The 23706-nt window shown below is 37.8% G+C and overlaps 1 protein-coding gene across 4 annotated transcripts in view; it reads right to left on the bottom strand.

The window, feature by feature from the left end:
* Positions 1-23706, bottom strand: part of SERAC1 (serine active site containing 1) — a 29851-nt gene that overhangs the window by 6014 nt on the left and 131 nt on the right. For 2 of the 4 annotated variants that reach the window (XM_055810787.1, XM_055810788.1), the window contains exons 2-13: positions 17253-17344; positions 15842-15878; positions 15434-15570; positions 15017-15106; positions 14011-14142; positions 11834-11955; positions 10225-10353; positions 8725-8838; positions 6910-7072; positions 3958-4108; positions 2993-3134; positions 2106-2206 (exon numbers count right to left, since the gene is read on the bottom strand). In XM_055810787.1, coding sequence (XP_055666762.1) covers positions 2106-2206; positions 2993-3134; positions 3958-4108; positions 6910-7072; positions 8725-8838; positions 10225-10353; positions 11834-11955; positions 14011-14142; positions 15017-15106; positions 15434-15570; positions 15842-15878; positions 17253-17343 — 1409 coding nt within the window. In that variant the 5' untranslated portion in view covers position 17344. Of the gene's footprint in view, positions 1-2105; positions 2207-2992; positions 3135-3957; positions 4109-6909; positions 7073-8724; positions 8839-10224; positions 10354-11833; positions 11956-14010; positions 14143-15016; positions 15107-15433; positions 15571-15841; positions 15879-17252; positions 17345-23054; positions 23298-23370; positions 23674-23706 lie in introns of those variants that run through there. The other 2 variants (XM_005230179.4, XM_013304620.3) reach the window with 2 other exon arrangements.

Here is a 23706-nt window from a genome sequence, read left to right as displayed (position 1 = left end):
ACTTATTGAAAAATGCCAAAAACATTTGTAAGGTTGGCTTCACAAGTACAACAGGAATTGAGGTAAATTCAATTTCTTGATCTTGCTAGAAAATTTTATTTTAGTTTCACTCACTACTCCCTTCAGCTTTAGTTCGACAAATCTTTTTATGGAGTTTTAGATAAGTTTCATTTACGCATTGTAACAAAATTATGTTTTCATTTTATGAAAGCATCATCAATCCATAATGACCTTTATCCCCTGAAACAGGAATATACCTAACATCTGACAAAAACGTACTTTGCTAAACAACGCTCAAAATGTGAAGCAATGTACAGGAATTTAATAACTAAGTGCATGATCAACCAATACATTAAAAAAAAATCACAGATAATGTCTGTTATACTTTCCAGACAACAATCTCTAAGTACTTCGTACTGCAATAGTACAAAAGCACAATAATCTCCATTTTATAAATGAAGAGACTGAGCTCTAGAAAGGATAAGCTACACCTTAGAGGTTGAAAAGGCATCTGCAGTACAACCAAAACAAAACCAATGCCAATTCCCTATCGAGCTTGAAAGTGCAATGTTGTTAGAAGACCCTTGGATAATGAAAACATCAGGATATTGGGGCAACCACTGTGCAAAGTAATTCACTTCATCTCTACTGGTTCTCAGCATTCTCACTGGAAATTGCTTTTATAACACATATGAAAAGGATACTCAAATATGTCTTTTCAGCTGAACAATAGGCTTTGGGATAGCTGGGGCACACAAAAATTCACTTTTGAAACAGTGAATGAGCCTACACACTTGGAGCAATCATAAAGCTGTGATTCTACTGGTACATCTTTCAGATACCTTCAGTATCTTTCATTTTTAATTATCCATATCAAATTATAAACCAATCAAATACTATGCTTGGGTGACCGTATTAGCAGGTAATGTAATTTTTCCATTTTGTAATGAAAAAGACGTTATCTTAAAATAAAGAAAGAAATATATGTTTGTTTATTTTTCAAATTTTCTTGCATTATATTTACTCCAGACAGACACAGGAAAAAAGTTCTCCTAGAATTATTTATGTTGGAAAAGACCTTTAAGTTCATCGAGTCCTGACCTTTACCCTAGCACTGCCGAGTCCACCATTAAACCATGTCCCTGAGCACCACAGCTACACATCTTTTAAGTACCTCCAGGGATGACAACTCAGCCACTTCCCTGGGCAGCCTGTTCTGATGCTCGACAGCCCTTTGGTGGAGAAATTTTTCCTACTTTTTCCTAAGTTTTTCCATGATTCAAAGCTGGTGAAAGGTCTGGAGAACAAGTCATGTGAGGAGCAGCTGAGGGAACTGGGGTTAGCCTGGAGAAGAGGAGGCTCAGGGGGGACCTTATCACTCTCTACAACTCCCTGAAAGGAGGCTGTAGCGAGGTAGGTGTCAGTCTCTTCTCCCGAGTAACAAGCAATAGGACAATATGAAATGGCCTCAAGTTTCAACAGGGGAGGTTTGGATTGGATATTAGGAAAAATCTCTTCACTGAAAGGTTTATTAAGCATCAGAACAGGCTGCCCAGGGAAGTGGTTGAGTCACCACCCCTGGAGGTACTTAAAAGACATGTACGTGTGGTGCTCAGGGATATGGTTTAGTGGTGGACTTGGCAGTGCTGGGTTAACGGCTGGACTCATGATCTTAAAGATCTTGTCTAACCTAAACAATTCTATGAAAATCATATGCTTTATTTTTCATGAGTATAAAGTCATAGTACAATGATTTTTTTTGCTGTGCTTATGAAGAATTATTGGATCATTTTAAGTTTAAGAAATATTCCCCTTAAGATACAGAATTGATGTTATATTTATGTCAACTAATAGCATAATTTAGTGTCTCCCCTAAACAGGAAGCAGAACAGACTGCAAGAATATAGGGAGTTGCCACAAGTAGTTAACCATGAGGTTAAAAAGCTCAAGCATACCACGGCTATACCTAATCTTTTTCCAAACTTGATTTACAAATGCAACAGGAAAAGTTAAATTTACTGTTTCACACCAGGCGATCCCAAGGATCAGCATTACAGGTCTCCCTCCTGCCCCCCCCTCCAAACTGCAGACACTACATTTGTTACCTGTGAGCCTCAACGGGACATTTTGCTTTCCAATCACTTAAATGGGTGTCATATTCCACAGATATGATTCTAAGGGCAGGACAGTCTGAAGCCAGCCATGTCTAAATTAATGAAAAGTGAAACCAAAAGGAGCTTATAATTGAAGCGCAGGCAATTTATCAGCAATGGAGCAAAGATACCACTATGGGGACAATATCAAGCAAGACTTTTGCTCTTCAGTTAATCCCCAAACACATCTTATACATAGACTATTATTCTTTTATTACAAGCTGGTGAACTCTAGCCTGTTGCCAAGCCACAAAGTAGGCCAGGGATGAAGATGGATTACTGAATCGTGCGTTCCTAGCGCCCTCTCCCGGGAGAAATAAGAATTACTACGACCACCAACAGGACCGATCAGTTGCAAGTTTTACAGAGCTACTTCGGTGGTTATACTAACGTGAGTTGCTTGAAGCAGCAATTACTTATTTACCAACAACATTTAATTAGCAATCTACAAAAACTGAGGTACTCAGACACCTATGTAAGACAGGTTACTTAATTTAAAACGTAATTTAAATTTTAAAATCTTTTTCTGAGCAATAATGGGGCGGGGAGGGAGAGCCAGCGCATGGGAAAGCGGCCATTGCCCCCCCTTTCACTAGCAGGAGAATGATCTGAGAGCACTAAATTTAGCAGGGGGTTTCCTTCACAAGAACAACATGTTCAAAATTTCACCTTGCCAACAAAAACACATCAGGCACTTGGAAAGTGCTCCTTGTATAACAGATTACAAGTAATTCGATTCAAAAGAGAGAACTACCGGACAGTGTAATTCTAGATCCCCTGGACAGCTGTCATTAATGAGATAACAAAAGCCACATGTGAAAATGTTATTGTCTGTTTACCTTTGGCCAGCACTGGCTATAGTCCTCTTCCCCTTCTGAAGCCTTTTTATCCAAACGCCGGTCAATGTCTTGCTGTCGCCAGGTTTTAAATGCTGCTCCCAAAAGACCATGAACAAAAAGGATGTCTGCTCTGATGGGCTGACTGAGACAGAATAAGGAATGGGTAGTACATATTAAATTTATGCAGAGCTTCTAACCTAAGGGATGCCAAAATACTATTTTTAACAGTATATGTGATTTCTTATCTTCTGGACAGCATTTCATGACATTGCATGGTATTTCAAAAAGGATAGCTAGATCAAGACACACACACACACACAAAAAAAAAGAGGGATCCACCAAAAAGAGAGATATATAAAAAAAGGTATGGGAAGTATCCACCTTGCAACTCATATTTTCCTACAATGAAAAACAACATTCTCCCCAGCTACTGTTAATGCAGCTTGGTAGTTCCGACTTTATCATCAAATTACATCTTCACTGTAACCTGACTAACACCACTGGCCCAGGGAACAGTTGCTACTGAGTGACATGCCACATTGGAGACTGCTTCAGTCCCAGATACACGATCACTATTAAAAGCAGCTGAAGCTGTAAATTTACTGCATCTTAGGCCAACATGTGCTGCTGCCAGCAGAATATTTATAAGCCACTGCATCCCAAGACAGCGAGTGCAAAGGTTAAATGGTTGCAACACATGCAAAGCAGTAATTCATCTCATGGTTTGTGTTTGGATTTTTCCATGCAGTACAATAATACTCCTTTCATGACTATCGACTGCTCTGACCCCTTCTGCCCTCCTACCTGAGGATCTAAATTCAGTCCTCTCAACCTACCAAAGAACAGGAGGAACAAGTGACATCAGTACAGCAGCACTCTGATGTCAACTCTTCCAAAGTTTTGTAACTGAACAGTATGGCAAGTCACTCCAAGTACAGCACGTGCAGTATCTCCTTGTGCCTTACCTGCTACGATATTGTGGATGTAAGATATAAACACCATCTGGATACTTCTCTTTCACTGTGTCCCTGTCTAGATTAGCCAAAGCTCTGGATGCATGAGAAGACTGAATAACATGTGGAGATTTCATTACTTCAGCAAGTACAGAAACCCAACCTACATTGAAAAAAAATAAAGTGGCAGGTTAATTAATAGAAACCTCATCCAAACAAAAGAATTCAGAAACATCATCCTTCAAACTATACTTGTGAAAATAGATGTTAAAACTTGAGAACGGTAACATCAAAACAAATTATTTCAGTCCACTGTCTTTACCGCAGGAAAGCCAATGCTAGATAAGTGGAACCTCCAAAATCAAAAATCCAGACTGGCAAGGGGGCAATGTATTTTACTACTGTTCGGCTTATGATCTGCAGAATGTCTTCTCAGAAGAAAAAGAAAGTTTATCAGCAGGTCAGTGCAGTTGTCAGACAGAGAACAGATCTCAAGTCTCTTTCTGCAGGTAAGATACAAGAAAGATACAGAAACTAAATGTTCCAGAGAGAAAATTAAGCTTAAAGCATAAGTCAGACATAGAAAACAATGCACAGGAGGAATGGCAGGTAGAAAAATTGATGCTTGCTGTGAGAGTACAACCATTTCTAATTTTAAAATCCAGTGTGTGAAAAACTATGTAACGAATTAAAACATCCCCACTATTCTAAAAATAGTATACTATTTATATCTAAGAAATGTAAGAGAATTAATGAAGGAAATCTTTGATACAACCCTCAATAAGATTTTAAGTCATAGCTCCTTCAACAAAAAACAAGACACTTTATAATACTTCACCTAAGGTGTAAAATATAGTTTCTTATTCATGGATGGGGATGGTCATAGTCTACTGAGAAATGCAAAGGAATATCTTTTATGCATACACACACATACTCTGTTTCTTTAAAATCCTGAAAAATGTTGCTGCTGCTAGCAAGCGTGGTCTATAACTCAAAATTACGTTAAAGTCAAGTTCATAAATAAAACTTGGAAAGACTTTGAAGAGAGATTTTCAAATAGAGGCTGATTTGAAAAATAAGGAACAACTTACTTCATGAGAACTGTTTCAAAATCATATACAGTATGTTGCTATTTGCATAGCCACTAAGTTGCTAATTCAAGATAGCTAGTTCACTGTAGACTGAGGAAAAGGATGAATTGACATGTGAATTTTCTTCAAATGCTAGTACCTTTGAGAACTATAATTATTTTTCTAATAATTATGTATTTAAAACACGTATCTAAGCAGAATACATGCAATGTGCAAGTTCTGCTTAAGCAGCACACTATCTAAAATCTGTTTTCAGTTTTCCAAATACAATGAAAGATTGCCAAGCTAGCCCGATTAAAACTAGCAAGGTCTCTGGTTCTGCATGGCTCTTAAATGAGTCAAGATGAAAAGTCAAAAATAACGTTTAGAATCCTTCTGCACCCAGATACCCCATTACAGCTACTACACAGTGCGTCATTGCTTTTCTTCCTCTGCCTGTGCCAGCAGTTTTTGCAAAGGAAAAGGTCCTTACAGGTTCTGATACATCATCCAGCAAAAGAGATGTCGTATCAACTCCTGACCTGCAGTATCTGACCGCTCATCTTTGGAGTCCAGTTCACTGTCTAAAATTCCGTATGTGCTGAGAGCTCTGCCCCAGGGAGCTGCTGACTCTTCTGTTATGATCACTTCCTCTGCATGTATGGTTTTAGCAGTAAATCATAAGAATATAAGAATGGTGCTAGACCTCAGACCAAAGGCCTTTGTAGTCCAGCTGTCTTTCTCCAAAACTGAGCTGTCATCAAAGTTGCAGAATAATAAAAGAATAGAGCAATAAAAGGGCAAGCATATAGTGCTGATGCTCCACTATACCCTCTCAGTTTTCTGCAATCAACTTAGCTTCTGTGTGTAGAGCTTTATGGATTTTTCTTTCCATTAATTTGTCTAATCACTTTTCAAAGTTTTTTTAAGTCTTCAACAATCACCATGTTTTCTGGCATGTTTTAGTTTGGTCATGCACTGTATGGAAAAAATGCAGTGTACAAGAACTTTGCTCTTGCATTATGAACAGCTGATGACCATTCCCTGTTTGCCTTCTGTATGTCATCTCCATCATACTCTCCTTCAGTCGCTTTTTCCATACTTGGTGTCTTAGTCTAGTTATTTGTTCTTTGTACCACAGCCATTCCAAAGTTTTAATCACCCTCACAGTCTTTCCCTGTATCTTTGCTACTTCTCCTTTTTCCAAGAGGGAGATTAAAAATGTCCACTGCATTTAAGAAGCAGACACCAGCCCAGCCATAAACAACAGCATATTGATGTTTTCTATTTTTCTTTTTAATTCTTTTCTAATAAAACATTGGGAATTATTTATTTTGTACAGAACTTTCATTGTGGTACTTAGGAGGTATTAAAAAGTGGGCATCAGAGCAAAGCTTAGCAGAAGTTACTAGCCTAACATGAAACAAGGGAGGGCAGGAAAGCATGTTTCACTTTGTTCCAAAAGGTAAGGACTGCAAGCTGGTCTGTTCCTTTACAGGACTAAAGCACAGTCAAAACCACCACCAACAACAACAATCTACACAGTAGATGAGCTAGCTGTAGGAGTAAGAAACTCAAAAGATCTTTGCCGGTACTGTGAACCAAATATCAACCAAGTCCAAGTTTTCACCGTCCATCAGACTTACAAGACCTCTGTAGCACTGACACATATTGGCTAGACAGCATACAGGACTTTGTAATCAACACCATCTAAACTGTCTATATTTTTTGTATTTAAGAAAACCCCACACAATACCACCACCTCCCCACACCCCCACATATAAATCCCACACTACTACCATGGTCCTCTGCATTTTACAAAAGCACCAAATCCTCTGAAAATTTTAGAACAGAAATCTGACATTCAGACTGCTCACACTTGGTTTCTTTTTACCTGCACGTACTATGGATGAATGAAGATGTTCATCCAAAGCCATATTTCCAATAATGCGAATTATGTTCCTTTGTATTTTTGCTGAATCTTTACGTAGCTGGTATATCCTCTGTAGTAGCTGAAGGCCTCCTTTGGCTTCAATTTTATCACAGTGAGAAGAAACCTAGCATTATACAGTAAATACAATGACAATAAGTAGACGTTCTGCAAAAGGTTCTTTGAGATGCTGTTAATTCACAAATTAAGGAATTTCAAGGAGCCAATATGATGCAGAGCCCTTATTACCTAGAAAATCTTACTAATCTAGAAAGCATTATGCCATAGTTGAAGAGGAAGTAAATATTTTAATATGCTAAATGCATGATTTCTATGGATTGACAACCTGAAAGATGTTAAGTACCATCACTCTACTCTCCTCTGCATCTGAGAGAGACGAGATTGCTCTCCACTTTGCGTGATCAAATTTCAACTGAAGTTCAAGAATCTGAACAGGACAATTGTCTGCATTTGTTACTATCTCAACCAGAGCTACTTGTCTTCCCATTCACTACCTAAAATGCAATCATTATAATCCCTTCTCTTTGAAATGCAAAAGTATTTCTACATTCCAAATAGTACTGCTATCATTATTGACCTGAAGGGCAACAACAGATTCTAGTTCAAGTAGATGAATATGCACTAATTAGTTGTAGTGTCAATACTGATATTGGCCAAGTGCTCATGACTTAAGCATGTTATCTACAGTGCTTAAAAACATGTGGTTGTTATGGAACTGCTGATGTCCTCAACTCTGGCTTTCAACGGACAGACACACATTTGGAATGAGTACAGTCACAACTTGCTTAAACCGAAAATCTGGAATATAGCAAATTCTAGACTAAGTCAGTTTCTATGTATATGGAAAATATGGAAGGAATACTGGCAAACTGTACTTTACCCATCCTTACTACCAATAACAATGTGGTACTCTCAACACTGTTTATCAGTGTTCTAGGCTTCTGAGCAATTAAGTACTAACAGAAGAGTGCAGAATAGGAAACAAGAAGAATCACTGTTACACAAAGTCTTCCATACTCTTCATCTGTGTCTGCAAAAAACACACTGGTCCTGGGAAGATGCTGCATTAGCTGCATGTTGTGCAATATTTCTGCCCAAAGGCAGTGACCCTTGAAGAAGGGGCCTTTGTGAACAGCACAGGTTCACATCCCAATCTGGCTTCTTAGGTGAATTCATGAGGCTACTCTGCTTTCTGGAAACCTGGCACTGAAGTTAGATTGAGAGTAATAAGAAAAGACCACTTGTAAACTCTCTGAACTGATGTACATCAGCTCAGACAAACCCACACATACTTTGCACTGAGAATTTCACGTCATCAGTATCTTGCTTACTGAGAGACTGCAGATTGGAAACACAAAGTGTTTCCTCATGATATCCATCTTCAATGACTTTTGAGTGTCAGCAGGAGGTAGCCCTACACAGAAAAGGCTTGTTAAAGCCACCCGGACTCCAGGCATTCTCTACTGCTTTTCTGTGTCAGAGCTGCCCTTTTATTTCTTGAAGAATACACACAGGTACACTACAGGTGAACTTACACAGGCTAATTAGAAACAATAACAACTTACATACACTTCCCATGAGAAAAAAAGTTTGTTATGCTGCCTTCCAATTCACACCGGTCTCAACTGTCCAAAAATCCATTCGAAAGGGGGAGGGGGAGGAGACAAGGAAATGGCAACTCCTTCCCAATATGAGAGAGCATTAGAAAGGAATGTTTATAAATGTAGTTTTTCAGTTCTAGTTTAAAGGACAAATTACCTTAGAATGCTGTACTAAAGCTTGCAAGCAAAAGAGTTCCACTGTCTCTGAAGGGATTTTACTCAGTGTCTCACAATATGGAAGTCCATTTCCTCCAAAACACCACAAGCCTCCCTGAAATGAGAATCAGTAAAAATTATACCACGTTCCAAACGGCTACACAAAATAAGCATTTATAAACTAAAACATTAAGTATGTAATAATCTATAGAGATTGCTATAAAGTGTGCACAACATGCATGTACATTTCAAAAAGTACAAATTACAGAGCAGTACAGCATAAAAATGTCTACGATTTTTAATTGAAAACTAGATTTTCAGTCAGTAGTCTCCATAGTCTATTAACATCGAAACATACAATAAAGGGGGAGAATATAGGATTTTCATTTTGTTAATGATTGTTTTCTTTTAAATTTGTTTGCTTAAGCATAAAAAAAACCAAGAATCAGACTGTGTCTAGATTTCCACAGCTGCAAAAATGAGAAGAGGAGGAAAAAAGTCTTCGACATGTAGCGCACTCTGAAGACCACTCTCCCTTAATCACACAGCAGGAAGACCAGCATAACCTTAATAAAAAACAGTTTTCTAGAACACAGTGATTATCAAAATGCCTCCAAGTGTGGTGGCCCACCAAAGCTCCCTTTGTAGCAAGAGCTCTGCCTGTGAAAACGATAAAGGAGTGACAGTGAAAAAATATTACACATAACTGTGTCATAGGAAATAACGAGTTATTGCACTCTGAAATCTCTAAACAAAGCCTGTCAGGCATCATTATTAAAATATGACAGTCATTTTTACTACTGCAAAAAAATAATAATCACCAATTTAAAAAGCCACAACTTTTTGATACAAAAATAAAAAGCACAAGAAATAGTGGATGACACTGGCATTATGATTATTATTTTTAAGCAATAATGGCATTTTAAATGATGTTCCTAAAGCCACTTAGGAAGTTGCTAGGCAGAGTTGAAGAATTCCTACTTTATAAGCCCAAACAGACTACTAGACTATTCCAATTCTGGTTTTTGGCAACAGTGACCTGTTACAGGAAGGCATTTCCATAGGATATAACAGAGTTTACTATTTAAAGTGTGCTAATAACTTATCAGTTTGCTAGTAAGACTTAATAGAGGTTTCATCACCTCAGCACTCAAAGAACACTCAAACGACAGTAAGAGGAAATGTGAAAAATCGTTTTATGAGCACTGCAAGAGGAAGGAAATGTTCCAGACAAAAATGTTGAAATATCTACTTTATGGGAAGGCTTGTAAGTAAAGACAGAATCTTTCACTGGACCAACTAGTACAGCTGGGAAAGACAAAACAAGCTTTCAAACAGACAGATTGTATGTAGAAGAGAGTTTACTTATGTTGTACAGTCACAAAGTTTCTGTATTTCTCTCCCTCTTATGATGCTCAAAAATATGGAAATAGGTGTGTATCTTTTGAGCTCTGCAGGAACAAAGAACCCAGATAGTTGTATTCTGCAAGTGGAAACTCACTCTTTGCGCAGCAAGAGTCTGACTACTTTCACGTAAAGCAAGAGACGTGAAGTACTGGACACATGGATCAAGATCAGTCTGAGGTAAAGATACTAACAACAAGCGAAGTTCATCTTCTATGGGATAATCCTGTGAGCAGAAAGCACAAATAGCTTTTAGTTATGTTCAAAGCATGAAGCAAAACACAGAGAAAAGAAAGATCTTAAATAATGGAAACAGCCATATTAATAAGGCCATAAAATACAAACCCTGGAGTTGAGTGCTCTGCAACTTTGGTTTAATAGTTACACCTGTAAGATTTTGGAAACTGGTAATTCTAAACCCACCAAATGACTGATGAAAAGCAAGCTTTAAACTTTGGTGGCCTTATTCTAACAGGGCCAAAGGGCAAAAGAAAAAACAGCTCCTCTTGGCACAAAAAGCTTAAAAGTTCACCCTTAACTACACAGTAATTTTGGTGCTGCTCCATTACAATGAATGTGTAAGTTACTAGTAAAAAACATTGACAACATTTCATTTACTCTTTTATCTTAAAAAAAATCATATAGATGTTCATTTAATAATCCAGCGTAGGTGACAGGAAAACAGATTCAACAAAGTAATTTTATCTGCCCACAGTCATGGAACTTGCAGTTATTCTAATCCTTGCTACAATAAGAGACCGAGACGTATCTGACGTGCAGGGCCACACTTGCAGCCACAATGATTTGCTTCAACTTCCTAAGCAGCAGATTGGGAAGTCTTGGCTTTAATGACCTACCGATCATACCGCTGTAAAAATAAAGAATATATACAACCATATATTAATATAACTTAGTACTTCAGGACTGACAAGTACAGATCCACTGTCACGTAATGTTACAAAGGTAAGAAGGCAAAAACTGAGAATATCACTACCAATCACAGCTGGTTTTCAGAGTTTTATTGGTTAAGGATAGTCTGTATTCACTGACAGGGACTTCTGCCAGCATTCATTTCAGTAGCATTACAAAAGACCTCTTATATTATGCTTTGTGTGCCAATTCTGTTTATTGAAGAAGCTGATATGATGACATGATTGCTCCAATCATCAAATATACTTACTAATTAACATAAAAACAAACCAAGTCCAAATCTATCCAATACAGATTTGTTGGTACCCAAAAGCTGGCAATAAAGAGGTGGGCCTACAGCAGAGCACCACACTAGCACTGAGGATGCAAAGGCCTCCAAGAGTGATCAATACCTGTAGGATTCTGTCAGTTATCAACAAGGCAATCTAGGGTGACTTCATGTAAGACTGCTCCACATTGTCTATTAGGTACAGACGGGCAGCGCGTGTACCAGACTGATAACTGGCTCAAACTTCACTGCTGCTAAATATGAGGTATGGACATCAATAATTGATGAATCCTCCCTCCTATCCTTATTTCCTTCCATCACGCCATTCACTAATGCAGCTATACCCCAGGGGTATACCACTATGTTGTAGTTTTGTATTTCAGTCTTAATTTTACTACTCATTAGTTACTTCAGAAGAATTCCACTTCAGTATGGTTACCAACAACAAAAGCATTAAAAACAAACAAGCAAGCAAAAATCCTCTACTACCTACTTTTCATTTACTTACATTCTTTATTTTTGGCAGCGGTGGTGGAGGCAGGAAAAAGCGAAGGTCAATATCTTTGGATCGAGCCAAACCTATAGCAGTCCTTTGATCGCAGATTTGGGCAACTGTACCATACTGATAATCTGTAGTACAAAAATTTCAGTGTTAGGGTTAAAACTAACCTTAAATATTTCATTTGGTTTTAAATGTAATTTCTGATCTACTTTGTAAACATACTCGAAAAAGAACTGCCTCTCTGCAATCTGCTGAAACAAGCTCTGATTTTGTAACCACAGTTCCAAAACATAAAACCTGCAGATGTTAGACCAGCACTATACAGAGCTGAAATACACCTGGCCATCAACTGCTCATTATAGACCAGTTTGATATAGGTCCTCAGATATAAGATGAACACAAGCAAAAGCAAACGTTCAGTTTTGCCACTGTGAAAGGAACACGAGGACTACAAACTCTAGCTTAATCCCCTGCGCCTGAGTTAAAATTTGAAAGGCATCTTGCATACTTTTTTCTGCATACAGTACTTAAACCCAGAGCCTTAAATCCAAATGCTGCAAAGACACAGACACATCATTTTAAACAATACAAAAGGCACACTTCAATAAAATTGTTAATGTCACAAAATCTGGTGACCTTAGAAAAGTCAGGATAGCACCACAGTACAATTTTAAGTAGCCTTTCCTTACTGAAGACACAAGACAAGACTTTCAGTTCTCCCACTGAAGGGAAAACAGATTTAAACAGTAACTACTGTTCCTTTCAAAAACCTACCTACTTCATAGCTGGAGAAATCCAAAATTACATATTGAAATTAAGTAACAAACCGAAGGAAAAGAAATTTAAAATGGATCAATACTTTTTTCACATAAAAATGTGTTTCTATCCTTGTTACCATTAAACAATTCTAGAACAAAACTGACAAGCCATTTAAAATGCAGTTTTCACAGTCACATATTGGCTGTATTTTTTCATTGGTGCAGATCACTTACAGCTGCAAACTGAAGTCACTGAAGCTGAGCTTTGGATAAGCGAAATATTGTATTTACGGTAACAGGTATGCTGAACAATTTGGTCCTAGCTGTGAAAAGTTAGCCCATACTTTCAGTCTTAACCTTTTGGACTCAGTTTTGGAATACCAGGTAAAAAAAAAAAGAAAAAAAAAATAAATTCCATTTTCCTCATGAGGTAGTTGTCAAGAATAATTAGTGTTTGTGAAACATCCAAATATTACAGCAACGAGCACTACAGAGAAAAGGAGATAACAAAAAGCAACTAGATTCCCAAGTACTGGCCATCGTCTACTGAGATCCTGAGAACACCTGCTAACAGACAGTATTCTAGAAACATGAGTCAGTTACACTAAAAGAGTACACAAAACTTCAGGTTTTGCACAACCTAGCTTTCAAGTGTTCTCAAACAGCACTTTAAAATTGCTCAGGGAAATTAATTAGAATTTTAAACAGGTAATCTGAAACAAGATAAAACCCATGGGTGTGGAATTGCACTGGGAGAGTGAAGTCCTCGACTGACTAGATTACCAGAACGAGAGTCAAGATTAGTGTGTTGCGTATTTTATGCGGACTAGCAATGCAGGGGGGAGGAGGACGTGCATATACACACCCCACCCCTTCACTTTGGGTTTCAAGGATATTTGCTCCTAGAGCAACAGGGAGAACTTATTACTATTAAATAATAACTAGGGTGGAAAACAGCTTACAAATACTGCTTGCACATACAAGTCCTCTACCTCTAGTTTATCACTACCACCTTGCTATTACTATCAGCTCCTAACCAATTTTTAGTAACTTAATTATGGCCTTAAAGTCACTCTGACAGTGTCTTATAAAAATCACTGCCAGAACTTGTGACTGTGTTCACAGTCCCAACAGAAAAAGCGAGGAACTAATGTACACGAACTGCTCTCCCACACCACAGCAGTGGCTGCGCTGCTCTGGCAGGGAACAGAGAAAGACTCCGCTGCAGACACGCGCTCTGTTTCAGGGTATTAGGAAAGAACAATAACCTGAAATGTAAATAACCCCCCACACACTTTAGACCAAATTTCAGTGTATTCACACTTCTGGCAGATACTAGCTTTTTTTCATGTTAGCAGCAGACTTGGAACAGCTAAGACTTTATTGTATTTCTGGGATGAATCAGGCTACATCAGCAAACATTACCATGCCAGTGATTGTTCTTTGCCAGGTCTTCTACAGCCTGCAGTCGGACCTCTTTGTCTTCTGACTGACTTCTCTTTAAGAGAAGCCATAAGGCACATTCATGATCTTCTCCATCAAATGTACTGAATTGTTCTTTCACCAGGAAACAAATAAAACCCAAGTGATTATTAATTTTAATAGTCACATTTCTATTTATTGAGTAAAAAAACCAGTATCTGTTCAATGTTTACATATTAGTTAACACTACATGTAATGTTTTCATATTAAATTATTACAATAATCAATGACAGAATGACATCAGCAAAATGTTGATGCTTAAATAGGATGGTTTTGATTAATTTTAGTGGCACTGAGCTGATATTTCATGTATGTGTTACATACACTACTGACTAGCACTTACCAACCAGGATTGCCAGCTTCCAGCAGGAGCTGGAAATGGTTGGCAAGCGTTGAGGCTCTGACCTTGAACAACTAATTTCACAGTATGACGGTGGAGGTACGTATTTTTATAATCTTTTACCAGAGTTAAATGAAAATAGATAATATGCCTCAAGAACACAGTTTCTTGTATGAACTGAAGTTCTTTTAAATTACTCTATAAAGCAGTGACACACTTATAGAAAGACTGTGCTGCTTTCAGTTAATATTGGCAATTCTGATGAAATCATAACCTACTTTTATAAACTGAAATTTTGAGAGTATTTCATCCCCCAAACACCTTTTGTACACAGAACTGGTATCTTAAACTTCAAATCTCTTCTGAAATAGGCAAAAAAATTTCCCAAATCTCTTCTTAACCATCATTTTTATTTACTTTAAGGAATAGTTTTAATACATAGAAAATATACTAATATTCTGTATAAATATAGAAAACTGTAAGTAATATTACCACTGTTTCAAACAGAACGTGCTAAGTTTGTAATAAAAAATATTTTACTTTCTAAAAAGCTTACATTTTACTATTCAAAAATAATAGTCATAGATAAAGCATGCTTTCAATACATACCATTAAAAGGTCTCCGGAAAATTTTAGCTTCTGTTTCTAGAATTTTCCTCACTGCTTTATGGATTTCTTTTCTAGCTTGGTACGTGATCCCTACAAGAGTATTTTTAGATTACTGGAAGTCTGAAGGACAGTTCTCTCATATTATTTTCCATATATTTATCAAAAAAATTATATATATACACACATATACATATGGATATATATAGAGAGAATTATCTCATATATAGCGAATTGGATGTAAACAACTATCTTAAAAAAACAGCCACCAGCTTAAAATAAATTTGGTGACATTGTGAAGAATATTATTTTTGCAACAGATCTCAGGAAATATAACTTTCCTTAAATAAGGCTGACTTCCAGAAACATTCTATTCTCTTAAAATTGTATTTTTAGAATCCAAACAATTATGCATCTTACCTTGATACTCGCTTTGATTTAGAGAAGTTGTACGTACATATACATAAGATTTAAGTTTCTCTTGATGTATAGCTTGAGTATCGATTTGCAATAACTTCTTTAAGGACAGGACTTCATATGTAATGAATACAAAGCCTCTTTAAATAAAAGAAAACTGCATGTGAATATTAATTTAAAAATATGATGGCAAAAATATATTAACAATCATTTTGGTATAAAAATAGTCTGCAGATTATTTTAATTTAGCAAATACAAGACTCTAAAAAGCTTGACTAATAACTATCAGAGAAAACTATATTCTACCATGTCTAAAGGTCCCTTAATATTGTCAGATTTGTTGAAAGACACATGAATTAAAATTTTAACTATATACATAAATTACATATATGCTTATCAGTTACAACTTACCCTAGTATAAGGGATCCAGTTACCTTTGCAATTTTTCCTTGAAAAAATGAAAAATTAATGTCAAAGTTGTGTGCATCATCTCAACATAAACATAATTAGCATTTGATCACCAGATAATAAGAATGTTAGCCATTAAAAGTAAGCTTTTTAAATTTTTTCTATTGCTCTCTGGCTTTCAGGTAATCATTACCTAAATTTACAAATAGAGAAAACATTACCTGATTAGAATTTCCTGCTCTCCTAAGCAAGATGATAAAACACGTATCCTGCAACTGCTACTTACTTTGAGTATTGCTACCTATCAACTACATTTGTTGCTTAGCTCCAGGAATCAACAGTAAACTCTCCCTGCTGCTATCACTAGCATTCATTTGGAACTCTAGATTATTTTAAGCAGTTAATTTTTTCTTACATGGCATGGGTATTTCTTCGATGTATATAAATACATACAGGAGTATGTATGTTCTTTGAAAAGTCCTGCCAGGTTTCCCTAAGAAAATACATGTTTTTAAAATAATTCCATTGAATCTAATTCATAAAGCAAACAGCTGAATAAACACGTCACTTGCAATAGTTTCCCCTTTAAGTCTAATGATTCTTGCCAGATTTGCACTATTTTACCTGGACAATGCTGAGCTGATTATACAGATGTAAGGATCTCAGTACAGAGAAACTCTATTATTACCAGTAGCAGCAAACCGAATGGAACACATCTCACCTATCATGAAAAATTTCTCCTCCTCAGCGTGAACTGGGAGATTTGCCCCACAACCACTGCCACCAGGTTCTGTCTTTGCAAGACCATAAGAATTTTGCATGCAGACAGGAGGCAGCTACATGTTGAAGAAATAACTGGCAGAGAAGGTTGAAAAGGCAAAAATATGCAATGCTTCCTGTAGAGCAGAAATGGAAATATCCTATCTTTTAATGCTCAAAAATAAACGGTAGAGTTGTAAGAATTGTCATACTATACAGAAGGCACCAAAGAAAGCAGAAACTAAACAGAAAAAACTGCAGAACTTGTATAAGTAAACAAGGAGGAAGAAACAATAGAAACAAACTTTATTCAAACTTTATTCACAGTTTATGGATGTAATTGTTTCATGGCTCTCCAGGTTAAAAAAAAAGAAAGATACAAAATGGAGTTTAAAACAGTTTAATGAGATTGCAACTAGGGGGGGACCCTCATCTTGTGTTCTAATCCCAGATAATCTGCTGGTGTCATTTTATGTATCACTATGCAAAGCAAGGTCAGAAGCAGACATCCACTTGAGGCAAATAAAAGTTTTTGATCACAAAGTATTCAGGGATTTAGATCTTTAGTATCATTTAATTATGCATGGCATCATACCAACACAGATTTTTCCTTTTTATTAACACCTCAGGTCAATACATACAGAACTGTACTTACTGATATCATTCCAGGGTAGGTGTGTTTTTGTGGCTGGACCAGAAGTCCCTATTTGTCTATAGCAAAATATACAGTAAGCGGCCACTGACATTCTGTGTAATACAAAAAAAAAAAAAAAAAAAAAAAGGTAATTATTTATTTAGGAATTTCAGCAGAAAACCTGTAGCAGTTTTTTTTCCTGTCTTTTTACAGCAAAGGTCATGATACGAAAGTCATGAATTACAGCAAAGGTCACAATAAACCATATTTGCGCCATTTCACTCCATATAAAGAGCTTTAATTAAAGAAGTCTATAAATTCCTCAATTTAATAGGCTGCATTTCAATTACATCAAAAGTTTAAAGCAGTTTTTCATACAATTATATGTTACTGTTGATTTTTGTGAGTATGTATCTCCAATTACCTTCTCTGCTTGTAAGTCTCCTTTCCCTACTTCTTAATAATTCTCCCTTACGTCTCAGATACAGTCATATCTCCACTACAACATTACTCAATATGATGTGGGCTTAAATACAACTCAGTAACCAACTACTTTTAAAATTCATATTAGATTAGTAGGTAAGTCTTCTATTTTGACTAACAAGGCTCCAGAACTACTACATACTTTCGCTTTTAAAGGTCAAATCTGACTAATATTTCAAGAATGTAAAAACTCTACAATTAAAAATAAGTATTGGTCCTAAAATGCTCTAACTCTATGGGCTCATGAAAATCATAGGGCATACTTACAGCTAAAAATTAGAGCACACATCTTGTTCTCGAAAAATTCTTACACATGCATGAATGAAAATCTAGCCATAGCCATGAAGAAGATGAGAACCTTTCCTAGAATTAAGGCTTTAGCAATTCAACATTACGAAGACACAGAATACTGACAAATTGCACCTGTACTCACTGCATGCTGAAATCAAACTAGAATACTTTCTCCAAACACACGATGCATTTTAGAACTACCAAAGTTCTGAATGTACAATCAACACAATGCAATCATGAATATTCTTGATAGTAACGGTCTCCACAAGTTGTATTGGAATTCTTCAAAAACATGAATTTTTTTTTTTTTCAGATTTTTCTTCTGATCTATCTATGATGCAAGGCATTGAATTTTCCCATTTTACAGGTAGGAAGACGAGTTAAGACAAACGTGCTGCAACTTTCTTCCACTTCCATCAAGGCTGTGTCTTAACCTCTGCACAATGGGGTTCAAGGAAAGTATAGTTGTATTAGTCAAGCACCAAAAACCAAGGCAATTTAGGCCAGGCAAAAGCCACTAATTCCTGTTTCTACCACTCACATATATTTAACATTTTATATATTAGCAAAAGTTACTGCCTTTACATTTGATTTATATAAGAAAAACCTAACTTATGAAAATAAGCAAATTGGCTTTGGCAACCCACAACAATCAAGTTCTGCATGCTACTTAATCTCAAGTCTTAGCAGACAGAAATGTAGTATTTTTAGCACAAGAATTATGCTAAAATCCCGAAAGAATATTAAACATTTATAACAATCACAAAATACACAAAAAACCCTTTTTTGCATACACTGGATAAGTAACATGAAATTCTTATTTTATAGTAAGTGAAATTTTAGTGTCTGTTAGTACATGTTAGTACATTTACACGACTGAAATACTAAATTAATCTGTTCAAATGGATTTCAAACCACACCACTCGCCCTCACATATTTATCAAATTATTATGTTGGAAACATAGATGTCCTTATTAAATGTCAAATTAAATCTATATTACCACAATGACAATTAACTCAAAATGACAAAACGTCATGTGTGTAAATCTTGATCAGTAAATCTGACCTTGAAATATGGGAGCCCCTGATATTCTCCTTGAATTTAAGGTAATCTCTACAGACCAAAAAAAGACCTTATATTCCTTCTAGTATCAGTGTCCAATTTCTCTAATAAGGGGACTTCTTTTATTTCCTTCCACTAATATGTCTTCCCTCTTTTCCTGTTCCCCAAAAGTTTTGATTTTTCCCTTCCTTCTTGCCTATATTAAGGCGATTCAGAAAAATGTCAGCATCACCCCAGCACTGCCATAATCACAGCAGACAACTTTTCAGCTTCTGTCATTTCAGTACTCTGTTTATCCATTCACTTCAACAGAGTACACAACACTACAAAACACTTTTAAGACATTATTAATCCGTAATCTGGAGATACCTCCTGTGGCGGTGTGCCCGCCCCCCCCCCCCCCCCCCCCCCCAACAACAACATAAGGCCATTTTATTAGATATTACTATCGGCAACAAGTAATAGAAGGTGAAGGCAGTGCACAAGTAGGAGAAATAAGAGCACAGAAAATCATGCATGTAGACTCTTGTGCTGTGTGGGCTGGTGTCACACAGTGGCTCTGTCAATGGAAACCTTGAATTCGGAGGTAAATAGATGCCCAGTTTAGAGAAACAGTGATTGGCAATTATTACCAGATATAGCCAGGAAAACACCTTTCAAGATGGGATGGGTAAAAGCTTATGCTAAGGACAATCAACCAGCCACAAAGTGGAATCAAAAGGTAGATGAGCTAACTAAAATTAGGAAAATCACCGTAAATCCTGAGTGGTATTGATTGGGAGCATGGTTACATCAAAACTTAGGCCACACAAGTAAAGAAGCCCTTTGCTGCACAGAGTGAAGGCTGGCCTATAAACAGAAAAACTATTTCACTATAAACATTGAAACTATTCTTACAGAATGTCCCCAGTGTAGACTGGAATAACAAGCAGATCACCCTGCTAAAGCACCATCTCTACATATCAATGAAGGAAAACCATATGGTCTACATGGCAAATCGATTATATTGGACCATTCAAATCCTCTGCGGAGTATCAATACATCCTCACAGGAGTGGAAGTAGTCTCCGGTTTGCTTATAGCAACTAAGTGTCAGAAAGCCAATGGGCAAAATACAGTGCAAGGGCTATCGTTTTGGTTCTCAAATCTACCTACTTCTGATGTTACTCAAAGCAATGATGCTACCCAAAGCAAAAAAATGCATTTTTCGTGTAAGGAAGTGCAAGACTGGGCAAAACAAGAGGAAATTAAATGGGTATTCCATACCCCATACTACCCTCAATCAAATGGGATGGCAGAAAGAGCTAATGGCTTATTGAAAAGGAATCTCAAACCACATGAGGCTCAATGGGATATGAGACTTCCCAAAGTACTCCATAAATTAAATAATGAATACGGGCCTACTGAGGGCCCTGTAAGCCAACCATCCTTTGCAAAAATTGAGCTTAGCACTCCACTTATTGGGAAAAGAGAACTAACAACATTACAGCCAGGATAGCCTGTTATGGTCAACCTACCATCCAGAGGTACTGTGCCTATGTCTTAACTAAACCTTGTGGACCACTTGCCTGGGAAGCCACTGATTGGCAGTGGTGCAAAACACAGAACTACTACACTATAGATTTTTTCCTTCTTTTTAATGGGGTAATGTGTTCGGACTCTCTCAACTAAACAAAATCTCTATCTTCTCTTACAGCACCCTGCAGGATGGCAAATGGAACATGTGTTCATGTTGCTATAAACTGAGCACAAGCAATTTAAACAAATCAGAACACCCACTGCAGTCCTCTCTGTTAGCACTGGGTAACCACATAACCAATGGCTCTTATCTGATATATTGCCTCAGTGGAAAAGAATTAATCAAAGGGACCACCAAAGGATTGTGGATATACAAATATCTCAATATATACAAATATCCAAAACCAATGTTTCTCTAGCTCTTAGTTGTATTCAAGCTCAATTGCAGACACAATCTATGGTAGCAGCAACTGTAAGAGAAAATAAAGAAGGTACTTTACCCACTGAAATTTGAAAGGTAATTTGGGATAATGCAACTAAATTTGAAAAAGAATTCCATTCTTGGGGGTATTTAGCCAATTTCACTTACGATCCCATCAGTGATAAGGCCACAGCTTTTGTCTTAACCATATGCAATGCTTCAGTATATACCGTATTCCCAATCATTGCGTTAGGATTAAATCACAAGAGCTATACTTTAGCCGTTAGAAGATATGAGTATGGGCCCAACAAAGTGGAAACAAATGGTAAACTATTGATGTTAATGCACACGTTGTATGGGAACAATGATTTATTTGTAGACTAACATCACCAAAGCCCAAGACATTTGTTTTGACACTGAACAAAATGCCATTTTTCAATACATCCCCACAAAACTCCTGAAACTATACTTGTATATGTTGGAATAGGATGTATTTGTATGAGAACGCTTTGGGATTTTATATTTGTAGATAACATTACTGTAGACACAAGTAATCACTCAAATATTTGTGTTTGTAACTTTACTAAAATTATGGGATGCAACTTTAATTATTCAGCTGCTGTTACATCTTATCAGTTGTTACAATTCTACACTGAGTCTAGATTAATTGCTTATCCCCATTGGAATGAATCTTACATTGGTGAAGAAACTACTGCAACACGATGACCTGTGCCAAGTGCTGAAGCAACAGTCTCAAAACTCTAATCATTGTTCACCATGGCACAGAAGAGATATACCGTGCCTTTGAAAGAGTGAAGCAGGATTGAGAACACGATTGGTGGAAAACTCTTCTTGGATGGTCACCAAAAGCAATAGAAGTGTTTAATCCTATGCTTCACTCAGTTGTGATTTTGCTGACTACGTTTATGGCTTATAATTATATTAAATATAAAGGTTTGATACATGACAAAACAAATAACCCAACCTCAACTATCCAAAACATACAAATTAACGAACAACAAATAGCAGTGCTTTACTATCTACTTACCATGGACCTATAAGCACACAAACCTTCAATATACTATTTATGGCACAGAGGCAAGAGGTGACCTCTCTGAAGGTACGATGAATTGACTCTATGGGCAGAGTTTGGCAGCATGCTCCCCCCCACCCCTGCCCTCTGCTTAAGCCATAACCACAAGTACAGGTTGTGATGGATCCATCCAGCTCACTCTGCACTTTGGAGGACAGATGGCAACATAGTAGCCAAGGGTTGTCTGGAATGGTGACCCAGATCTTGCTGGTATGCAATATGACTATTAAGTCAATCATCTTATTTTATAAATACTGGACAGCCCAGGGCCGCTTGAGCTCTCCTGCATGGCAGCAGGCTGCGTACCAGTATCTCCACTTCAGCAGGGACACCCCTCAAGAGGCTGAGAGACACTTTGCCGCAACAGCATCTCAGTAAGTGATTAACAGCATGCTAAACTCTGAAATCTTAGCTAAGTGATTTAAAGGACTGATTGTGCATATATAATCCTTTAGACATAAACCACTGACCAAGTCTGGGACTAGGAACAGATCCAGCTGCACTTAAGACCCCGCTCTGAGAAGGGGTTTAGAATGCAAGAGGGTCTTTTCTGAACCTCATGACTCAATGGGAGGGTCTCCCTGACAATCATGTCTGACCCCATCCTCCATGCAGTAAATAATAAAGTGTGCCCTGCCATCAAATCTTGTTAAACCCCTGTTGCATTTACGGTTGAACTTCCTTAACTTGCTACTTTATATCAATAAGATGTACTGTTGCTTCCCCCTTAGCAGTGCAGTGCACCACTCCATCAGCGACACCCCTCCCACTTACAAACTGTCTCATCTATGGCAATTCCTCACGATCTCTATTCACAGAACCACAGCATGCACGTTATTCTTCTACCTAACCACAGACTGCAACTGCAATAAGCACGCAGTTCAGTGACAGCAGGTGCCACAATTCCCTGAATTCAAAACATGCATCTGCAAACACAGGAGGCCAAAGTGAGTACCATTTTGTTGTTGCCAGGAACCTCTGTTCAGGACCGAGAGCAAACATGCTTAGTGATGTACAAACAGAATGCAAAAGGCCCCACTTTGCATCCAGCTTCAGGAAGCTCCACGGTCTGCAACAGACTGCGCCGGCCTGTGCCGGTGGGGTGCCAGCGGTCCTGCCATTACCCCACCGCTGCCTCACAACTGCACAACCAGGGTGTATTTAAAAAAAAATACAGAATTTCAGGCAACGTAACATCTAAACGGCCAAAAAGCAAAGCGGGGATAACTCTCTGCTTCCTTCCAAAGGAGGAAAAAAACCCCATTTGTTACCTTTTAGGCGCTCACACGGAGCAAGCGGAGCCTAAGGCACCACTGTTATTTCTGGAGGTTTTTAACAGGCGCGGGCCCCCCCGGGGCCCCCCCGCGCCCGGGACGGGCAGCGCCGCTCGGCAACCCGGGGCCGGGGCGCGCTCGCCACTGCGGACTGCCGGAGCCGGAGGGACTTTGAGGCTGAGATCGTTAAAATAATAAATACTAAACCGGGAAACCACCCCGCAAACCCTCCGAGGTAAACAAGCCCCCTGCATCGGCCGGCGGCGACGGCGGGGCTGAGATCCCCCCTGTCTCTCCCCGAAGCCCGGCTCCCACCGGGCCTGGCCCGCCCCC

This window comes from Falco peregrinus, chromosome 7 (genome assembly GCF_023634155.1).
Source record: "Falco peregrinus isolate bFalPer1 chromosome 7, bFalPer1.pri, whole genome shotgun sequence".
NCBI lineage: Eukaryota > Metazoa > Chordata > Aves > Falconiformes > Falconidae > Falco > Falco peregrinus.
The sequence above is the reverse complement of the archived record's forward strand: the minus strand, read 5'-3'. Positions and strand labels throughout refer to the sequence as shown.